General features: G+C 35.1%; 1 protein-coding gene across 1 annotated transcript; it reads right to left on the reverse strand.

The window, feature by feature from the left end:
• Window positions 1-1089: 1089 nt before the first annotated feature.
• Window positions 1090-7305, reverse strand: LOC144851516 (uncharacterized). Its single transcript, XM_078709027.1, has 9 exons — window positions 7121-7305; window positions 6740-6966; window positions 5575-5750; window positions 4971-5095; window positions 4401-4654; window positions 2607-2771; window positions 2424-2464; window positions 1790-1866; window positions 1090-1689 (listed from the first exon to the last, which is right to left on the reverse strand). Exons 1-9 carry the CDS (start codon window positions 7244-7246, stop codon window positions 1294-1296), a joined length of 1587 nt encoding a protein of 528 aa, XP_078565153.1. The 5' UTR covers window positions 7247-7305; the 3' UTR covers window positions 1090-1293.
• Window positions 7306-10116: the final 2811 nt, after the last annotated feature.

Below are 10116 nucleotides of genomic sequence, written 5' to 3' on the forward strand. Positions count from 1 at the left end.
TTCTGTTGGTATTATTTTATGCATTTTTCAAGCTATAAATTCTGACCATGGACGTATGGTACCGTATCTGGTGATACTGATTATAGGGCTGACGTCATTGGTTTGTAGCGTCGTTTGTGCAAAGGTTGCTGTATCTTACGAGTCAATGAAACGAAGTAATATCAAGTCACCTGTTAGCAACCAGGGATAATGTGGACACGCATTATTGATGGCTGAGCAAGTGCCATCCGGAATGGACCGTCTGGACACGCATTTATAACCCGTCTATCAATGTACAGGAGTGTAGTAATGGGTCAGAACAGGAACCAGCATGGGCAGTCTGGACGCACATTTATAACCTGTCTATCAATATACAGGAGTGTAGTAATGTGTCAGAACAGCAACCAGCATGGGCAGTCTGGACGCACATTTATAACCCGTCTATCAATGTACAGGAGTGTAGTAATGGGTCAGAACAGGAACCAGCTTGGGCAGTCTGGACGCACATTTATAACCCGTCTATCAATGTACAGGAGTGTAGTAATGGGTCAGAACAGGAACCAGCATGGGCAGTCTGGACGCACATTTATAACCTGTCTATCAATGTACAGGAGTGTAGTAATGGGTCAGAACAGGAACCAGCATGGGCAGTCTGGACACGCATTTATAACCCGTCTATCAATGTACAGGAGTGTAGTAATGGGTCAGAACAGGAACCAGCATGGGCAGTCTGGACGCACATTTATAACCCGTCTATCAATATACAGGAGTGTAGTAATGTGTCAGAACAGCAACCAGCATGGGCAGTCTGGACGCACATTTATAACCCGTCTATCAATATACAGGAGTGTAGTAATGTGTCAGAACAGCAAATAGCGTGAAGGAAATCTTGAAACACAGTACAAATACCAAGCGCCCTGTTTCCTCTGAAATATCTATGAACTCTATGTTTAATTCATTCTAATATGTATTCAGATATAATTTTATTGGATATTAGTAATATAGACTATTACCTCAATCATGGAGAAATACGTGCTTCAGTAGAGCAATATGCCTACAGTATTCACATTCCAAATGATTTTATTATTATATGCCACAAAAAGGTATCACTAGATTAATTTATATAGACATACTTGTATATTTACTGTACAGTATTTAATGTAAAAAGTCTAATGTCTAGGTCTAATTTTTAATTTAAATGGCTAAATACGATTAAGAAATAGGCTACTCTGTCCGACGGTACCCAACCCATACTATTTTTGAGAACCACAATGTTTACAGTACCGTCGCAGGTTCTACTACACGAATGATTCTTCAGTACGGAGGTACACATGCTGTAGATTTACCATCAAATATACACACATTAATAACAGCATCACCAAGATCACTAATGGCTGAACAAGGAGGGTACTTCATCATAGAGATGGGATCTTTAAAATGATGCATAACAATGAACCTACTCTTTTTTGATACTCTTTTCGCAAGGAATTTATGCAAGTCTAATGTTATACTATTTTTATCATTAGAGTCTACCACTACCGGAGTACTCTCTTTCCCTAAATCATAAACTTTAAACATTTTTTTATCTAGCTTATCATATTTCTCCATACCAATAAGTGGATACATTTTTTGGAGTGTTGAACGAAACTGTTTTTTATTGGTTTCACCTATAACAAGCATCATTTTACCTGTCGCTGATGGCAATTTCACCTGCAACGAAATTACAAAATATATGTTAATACCATATGTTGATTCAATAATGTGTAGGCCTACATTAGTATAATACTCGTAACATACAAGTCAAACTTACCTCGAAGTTAAAATCCACTTTCATTTTGAAATTGTTTTCTTTTGTTGGGGATACTATGTGAACAGTTACATCGCCGGCTGAAAATTGCAATATGGAATATAACATACGTTAACAATACGGTATATAATACATTAACAATACGGTATATAATACATTAACAATACGGTATATAATACATTAACAATACGGTATATAACATACATTAATAATACGGTATATAATACATTAACAATACGGTATATAATACATTAACAATACGGTATATAATACATTAACAATACGGTATATAATACATTACCAATACGGTATATAATACATTAACAATACGGTATATAACATACATTAACAATACGATATATAATACATTAACAATACGGTATATAATACATTAACAATACGGTATATAATACATTAACAATACTGTATAAAACATACATTAACAATACGGTATATAATACATTAACAATACGGTATATAATACATTAACAATACAATACATATAACATAGTAATAGGGCCTACCCACTCTTCTATTCACAGCAAATCTTTACTTATTATTACGGGGCGCCGTTCGCTGAATACAATTCGATTGAAACCAGAAGTGGAAAAAATACCAAAATCACGTTTGTACTTACAGTATATTTTAAAGTCGATACATTGTTGCCGACTCATAAACCTAAAAAAAACCATTTGAAATATACAGTATTTATTAGATCTATTCTTGAGTAATTATTCGATCATTCTAGTACTGACATCTAAACCAGTAGACATTGATTAAAAACCCACCCATCTCTCATAGTAAATATAATGAACCGTACCCATCACTCCTAGTGCTGACAAAACATACTGGATGAGTACCAGGAGTAACATATCTTCCTGGCCATGTAAATTCTAGTTCGTAAACATGTTGGCCATATCCATTCACTGTGTTTCTTTGTCTAAGCGTCATTCCCGTTGGCATGATTGATTCTACTTCTATTAGGCTGGAAAAAACCGTAACGATATCCAACTGATTAGTCTGGGTTCCAGACGGAGTTTTGTCTTAATATTAGTAAAAAGATAAATATATTTGCACATATGGCGTTTCATACGTATAATAAAAATGAATAAAAAAGACAATGAATACAGATTTGGGACAAGTCTACCCACTGATATAATGTTAAGATTAAAATCAAAATTTAGTTGAGATTTGTCTATGGTGAATAGGGAACAATTTTCCATTAACAAAAAGTACATAAACAAATCCGTAGAGATTCGAACCACAGCTAGAGTATTCAAGCATTGTCCGTTACTCCACAAAGTAGACAACTGAACAGCTGGCAATAGTCTATTCTTTACGTAGTAGGCCTACTAAGCTAAAAAGGCATCTATTATCCACATATAATCACTGAATCCTAAATAATATTAATTCAAATTTCATTGATATTTTCAATCGGTTTTTTTTGTTTACTTTGGTTTTTTTTATGTTTTTTTGATATTTTTTATTTTTTGGCAGCCCACCACAAGTTTACACTTTCTGGGGTTCGCCTCTCTTATTTAAAATTGTTTTTTTACAAACACTGTTAATAGAAAAGAGAAGAGAAATAAATGTTCTGAAACTAAATGTTCTGAAACTAGTAACACAAATGTCGTGGGTTCGAATCCCATGCTGGTCGGAATGTAAAGTTGAAGCAAGGTAAAGAAGTCAAAGCTATGCGAGCTGATTTATTTGGGGTTAACAGCACACCACACACCATGAGGCGGCAACATCAATGAATCTTATGTAAAAATGAAAACAAAAAATAATGGTGTTTCGCAGCTTAAATGTTAACGATTCATTTTTGTATGATATTCAATAGACGTGTTACTTTTCCGTCATAACATAACACAAGGAGAGAGAAAAGGCTAGGCATGGAGGTAAATACCTCGGGCTAGGTCTTTCATAATTGTTTTTGTATTGGAAGCCCAGTGGTCGGAAAAATAATTGCGCGTACGCCATCTATAATAGATCGATGGCCATGCAGTCAACACCACATGCCCAAGCACATCAGCTCTATTCATTTAGTTGGCGGTAATTTTAAACGGTGTAGACATAATGCTTGAAGTGGATATCGGACACACCTTGCAGTTGCAGGCCACTTTAATAAGGCCATTTGTTGTTTTGAAACAGACATGAATCTACCGGCTATGAACTGCTGTCGTCAGTGTGTTACTTAATTTGAATGTGCCGGGCCTAGGCCTAATGCATCGGAATCAAGCCGGAACAAGGCTATATTCTAACTGCACAGTAGTGCTCACATTGACTCGAATATGACTCGTTCACCCAGCATGAATGAAGACATTTTTATGACTGCAGCGATCGTTTAAAAGATCCGGGACTGGCTGTTGTCATTCGAAACAAACAAACTGGGTAAGTCCATGCTTTATACACATTTTATTTTAGTGGTTTGTTTGTGTAGGAGGAATCCCACTCACCTCCTCCACCCAGGGAGGTGGGGGAGGGTGGAATTGTTTACTACATAAATACATTTGACACGTAATGAAAAATGAGATGCATGGATGGATATTAAATTAAGAGGTGTATCCATCAGTGAGTCTAGAGTATTACCTCCTACTATTAATGATAGTGTTACCTTTGACCTCTGACCGCTTCCATGGTAAAACTTTCTGTAAGTGGATGTCCGCTTTGGCGATTATATTTGCAATCTCCTTTGAGTACATTAAATGATGGTTCTGAGGAACAATGTGATTTTTTAGTTGGTATTATTTCAACCCTGAATTGTACTGGAACTTTACTTTGAAATTGTCCTTCTTTTCTTGCTTCTATCATAACGGTTAGTTGATGACTTCCTTTATTTGTTCCATCAAACTTCAGTTTACATTTTTTCTGTAAAATATATTATTAAAGGCTTTAGGCGACGTACTAGGACACTTAAAAACTGAGGCAGAAAATCGACAGGTATATAATTATGTTGGCCCAGTTTTGGTCTGTTAGTAATTCATAATATTGATTGATCATCTTGGTCTTGGTCAGTCTTTTTTTAGGTTTGTCTAAAATAGATCATCATCAGACCTGATATGTTTGTCTCAATCTCAATGTTAAGAAACTAAGGTTAACAATAACATTTGATTGATATTTCAATTTCAGTAGGCCTAGACATATAGTTTATTAGAACTATTTTTATTAATTTCCTTTCGCTTACCAATGTTACACCTCTTGGAGGTTCACACGACGGCAGGACATTCGCAAACATATCATTGCTAGGAACGCATTCCCCGTGTGTTAGAGAAGGCCAACGACATTCAGTGTCATGATCATCGTCATGAACTAATAATAATGATTGAAATAATGCATTTTAGTTTAAAAATCACAAGACAATGATACAATGATAACTAGAAATAACCTGCAGTTAAGGCATGCTGTGAGATTCCGGAAACTTTATCATGAATCTTTTACTCAATTTTTTTTTTTTTTTTTTATTTCAACAATATTTTATGAGGGTGGTCCATCCAGCATCAGCTGATCATTAGGGACCCTCAAACAAACAGTAAAAACAAAATAAACTATAAAAACACAAAATTAACAAAGATAAAAAAAAATAAATAATTAGTATAGTAGAGGCTTAACTAACAAGTGGTTGTTGGTTCATGATTTTGTGCATTTTTCTATCAGATAAGTATTTCATTTTAATGTGTCAATTTCACTCTTCTCTGGTAAAACGTTGGCCTACATTACAGTTTGTGTTTTAACAATTCGATCATTCATATGTCATAATTAAGATATAAATCAAAATGTACAACACGTACTTGGTATATCAATGTATCGATGGCAGCTTGGGCGGAAAGGTACAACTGGGTTCATGTAAGACACTGGTGAATGATCACCAGATGAAGATGTAACATTGCCGGATATATAGACTGCCCATTTAGACATTTGTGGCTCCTTCAATCTCTTGAATGGACTCATGCACCTTTCCGCTAAACTAAAAAATAAAATACGTTCATAGACAGACAGATGTCTAATCAGGGAAGAGTGTAATCAGGAAAGAGTGAAATTAAGTGTAATCTCACTCTTCCCTGGTCTAATAAAGCATCTTAACAGACAGATGTCTAATCAGGGAAGAGTGAAATTAAGTGTCATCTCACTCTTCCCTGGTCTAATAAAGCATCTTAACAGACAGATGTCTAATCAGGGAAGAGTGAAATTAAATGTCATTTCACTCTTCCTTGGTCCAATAAAGCATCTTAACTAAAATCATTGATTTTGATGCTACATTTCCTATACCTCATTGTATTGTTTCTATCCCAGAAGATGTATCTAACATTGGCCAATTATAATTATTGTAGGGCTATTGGTGTTAAATATAATATGCTTAGTGTGCTACTGTTTCAAAAGTGTAGCTTCCAAATAAATTATTACTAAATTATAATTATATTACGATCAGTACTGACAGGTGTTTTAACTATAACGGTGTCTACTTTAATTTTAGTTGTTCAATTCAGCGTACAAGTGTAATACTGTATTGTTATATTTCGGAAGTATCTAATAATTAGCAGGTAATGACACAACTCGTCACGGGCTTTGAACAAAAGCCAGTTATCACTGTTATTGTAATTTGATTATGATAGAATTAAAAGCTTCTAATTCCCATGTTAATATATTTAGTATTTAGGAGCCTAAACAAAATGATGAGTTATTGTTTAAACCAAGATGAAAACAAACTATTGATGGCTAATAGATACTAAAATAGATTGAGAAATTAGAACCAATTCACCCACCAGTTTAAGAGGCTATCATTAATTAATGTAATCATGTTTATCACGTTTAGTTTTACAAATTAGAATGTTATGACCCAGTGAACATAGAATCAAATGCTATTTAATTTGAGAAGTTTCGCATGGTGAACCATTGTTAATGTGCAATATCTTTAACAGTTTAAACGATTTTGTGATTGAAATAATTGTAACTTACTAAAAATGGAATTCCAATTTCTTGAGTGAAACCTTGGTGGCTCCTTGTCCCACCGTCCATTCTCTGTATGGATTGTACTTGAGGTTTTGAAACTGCAACACAGCTATTTGTTTCGATGTTTTAAAATCACACACATATATATCGCCTTCTTCACGTTTAGTTCCCTTTCCTGAATAATCTTGTGTCGTACTTCCACCTTCCCATTGTAAACGATACATTACTTTTACCTGTTGTTGAAAGAGAGCATTCTTTCACTTTATACACTAACACGGTTTAATTTATAGAAACATAAAATCGATAGGAAGCTGAATGTGCTTTCTTATCAAATTATTATTTAACTTGATATATAAAAGATGTAAAAATAAACGTTATTAACTATACCTTTTTGTTGGCTATTTGTTTCCAATAAACATGTGCTCCAACTATTTCACTTGAAATACAGTTAACGTAGACCATTAGGGTAAGAAAAGCTAAATAAAAAACCGCTCCACTCCATTTATTTGCCATAATTTAGATTTTATTTTATCGAATTTAGGAAATCCCATGAAATAAAAACTTGTATACGCTTAACTATGATGAGTCCTTATGTTGGTATCAGTCGCATCGACGCGAGGTTCACTCAACACTTTTGTGACGTCATTGAATGTTTAAACTTTAATTGGCTAATGTATGTATGTGTGCTCAAAGCACCCGGAAACCGGCATCGTGATTACTGGTGATTTTAACCGCATGAAGGACTATAAATTGGTAAAGTTCCCGCTAAAGCAACTAGTTAAAATACCCACAAGAAAGGAAGCGATTCTCGATTTGTTTTATACGTCATTGGGAGAGTTTTATTTGGCCCCTATCACCGAGCCTCCTCTTGGCCTTTCGGACCATAGGGTAGTTATCTGCAAGCCGGTCGCAAATGTGAAACTTGATCACTACTACACTAACAAGAGTTTTAAGAGGTTGTTTAAACAGAACAATAAACTTTTGTTTTTTGAGGACATTTGTAGTATTAGATGGCATGATATGTATAAGTTAAATGATTGTTATAGTCAATTTAAGTTTTTTTAATGATAAGTTACAATCTTTATATAACCATCATTTTCCCCTTGTTCCCTTAACACAGTATGTGATGGATAAACCCTGGGTTACTTCCAAATATAAGAATCTTATTCGTAAACGTCAAATTGCTTTTAAGGAAGGAAATCTTATTGAGTTCCGCTCACTGAGAAACAAAAGTTAACCGGATGTCAAAATCCCTACGTAAATCTTTTTACCAAAAAAATGTAGCTAAGCTCTTGAATTCGGATTCCCGATCCTGGTGGAAGCACACCAAAAGGTTTCTCAATCTAGGATGCAAAGATAATCATGCACTTGTAGGAATGTCAAATTTGCTGTGTAACGGCAATAATACCTTGCTTTCAAATAAAATTAATCAATTTTTTACCTCATTGACCTCGGAATTTAACCCCCTCCCTCCCCTAGATCCACTATTAGATATTGATGAAATCCCTAGTCACCTTATCATAGAGCTGGAAACTGTCAGGATTAAACTTAATCAAATTAAATGTAAAAAAGGCCCTGGTCCAGATGACCTTCCCCCCTGGGTGTTTAAAGAGGGTGCTGAGATTCTTAGTGGTCCTTTATGTGCTATTGCTAACTCAAGTGTTAGAAACGGATGGGTTCCCCAAGAATGGAAACGAGCCAATATTGTCCCAATCCCAAAAGTGTTTCCCCCAAAGTTGGTCGAAAGTGATCTCCGCCCAATAGCTTTAACTCCTATAATGGCAAAGGTAATTGAGAGCCTAGTGGGCGAAATGATCTGGCACCAAGTCAAGGATAAGATAAACCTAAACCAATTTGGTTGTTGTAAAGGTGTGTCTACGGTTGACGCCTTAATTGAATTCCTTAATGTTTGTTTCCTTGCCACTGATGCGAGCGAAGAGGTTATTATTGGATTTTAAAAAGGCCTACGATTTGATCGACCACAAAATTCTCTTAAACAAACTCATTGCGCTGGGGGTTGATAGTCACCTGATCCGATGGGTTAATGCCTTCCTGTATAACCGACAACAACGTGTTAAAATTGGTGATAGTCTTTCTGAATGGCTATCGCCAAACGGAGGCATACCCCAGGGGTCGTGGATTGGCCCTATTATGTTTATTATTTTATCAATGACCTTTTAAATGGTAAACCGTGTGTTAAATTTATGGATGATACTACTGTATTCGAAAGGGTGTCTAAACTGTCCAATAGTAACTTGCAAAATATAGCTAACTCGGCCCTTGAATGGACTCGGCTTAACCATATGACCCTCAATGCTAAAAAAACATGTGAATTAATTGTGAGTTGTAAGAAAAACAAGTCGATATTTAATACTCTAATTATTAATAAATGTAGTGTTAACCAGGTTTGCCGTACTAAGCTCCTAGGAATAATTATATGTGACAATTTATCATGGCAACCCCATATTGATTCTTTGATAGCTAAATCAAACTCACGGTTATATTTCCTTAAACAATTGCGCCGGTCCGGTCTAGACGCCCAAGCCTTATGCTATTTCTATTGTTGTGTTATCAGACCTGTACTAGAATACGCCGTCCCCGTTTGGGGAACGTGCTTAACTAAATTGCAGTCTGACCAACTGGAAAGTATCCAACGAAGGGCGCTTAGAATCACGTTCTCAGGGCTCAGTTACAACAAAGCAATGGCTCAATGTAATGTGCCTGTGCTATGTGAACGTCGAACTAGACTGTGCAAGGATTACTATCAGAAACTTAAAAACCCTTCCCATAGACTACACCACCTTCTTCCAAAAGCGCTAGATACAATTTAAGACAAGTTAAAGAATTTTGCATTCCAAAAGTAAAAACGGAACGATCAAAAAATGTTATTGTAAACTTTGGTCTCTTTCACAAGTGGTAGGCATACATATCCCTGCACAGTCGCTTCTTTCCCTGACTTGACTTCAGTTTGTCTGTTCTTCGATGTTTTTGTGTTATTTGATTTATATTGTTGATGGATTTGATATATTTTTTCATTTAAGTATAAGTATATATTTTTGTATAATCCAACCCAAAAGTTGCAATAAAAGTATTTTATCAGTTTTATCAGTTTTACAGTAATTACTACAGATTCACCAGAGACACCAATTCTCCATACTCTTTTTTAAATATTAATATTTAACCGTTATGTGATCCTCAACTGAAAGCAATTATTTGTCGATCCATTGTTTTACAAGGAAGATGTATACTGATATAAAATACTATAGATTCAATTTGGTGCAAATATTTTATTTTTTGTACATTAATATTTATTAAAGTTCAGCTTCATATTGCATAAACACGAAAATAAATGTTTAGTTCTGTTGAATATAAAAAGTAACATA

This window comes from Antedon bifida, chromosome 1, assembly GCF_963402885.1.
Source record: "Antedon bifida chromosome 1, ecAntBifi1.1, whole genome shotgun sequence".
Taxonomy (NCBI): domain Eukaryota; kingdom Metazoa; phylum Echinodermata; class Crinoidea; order Comatulida; family Antedonidae; genus Antedon; species Antedon bifida.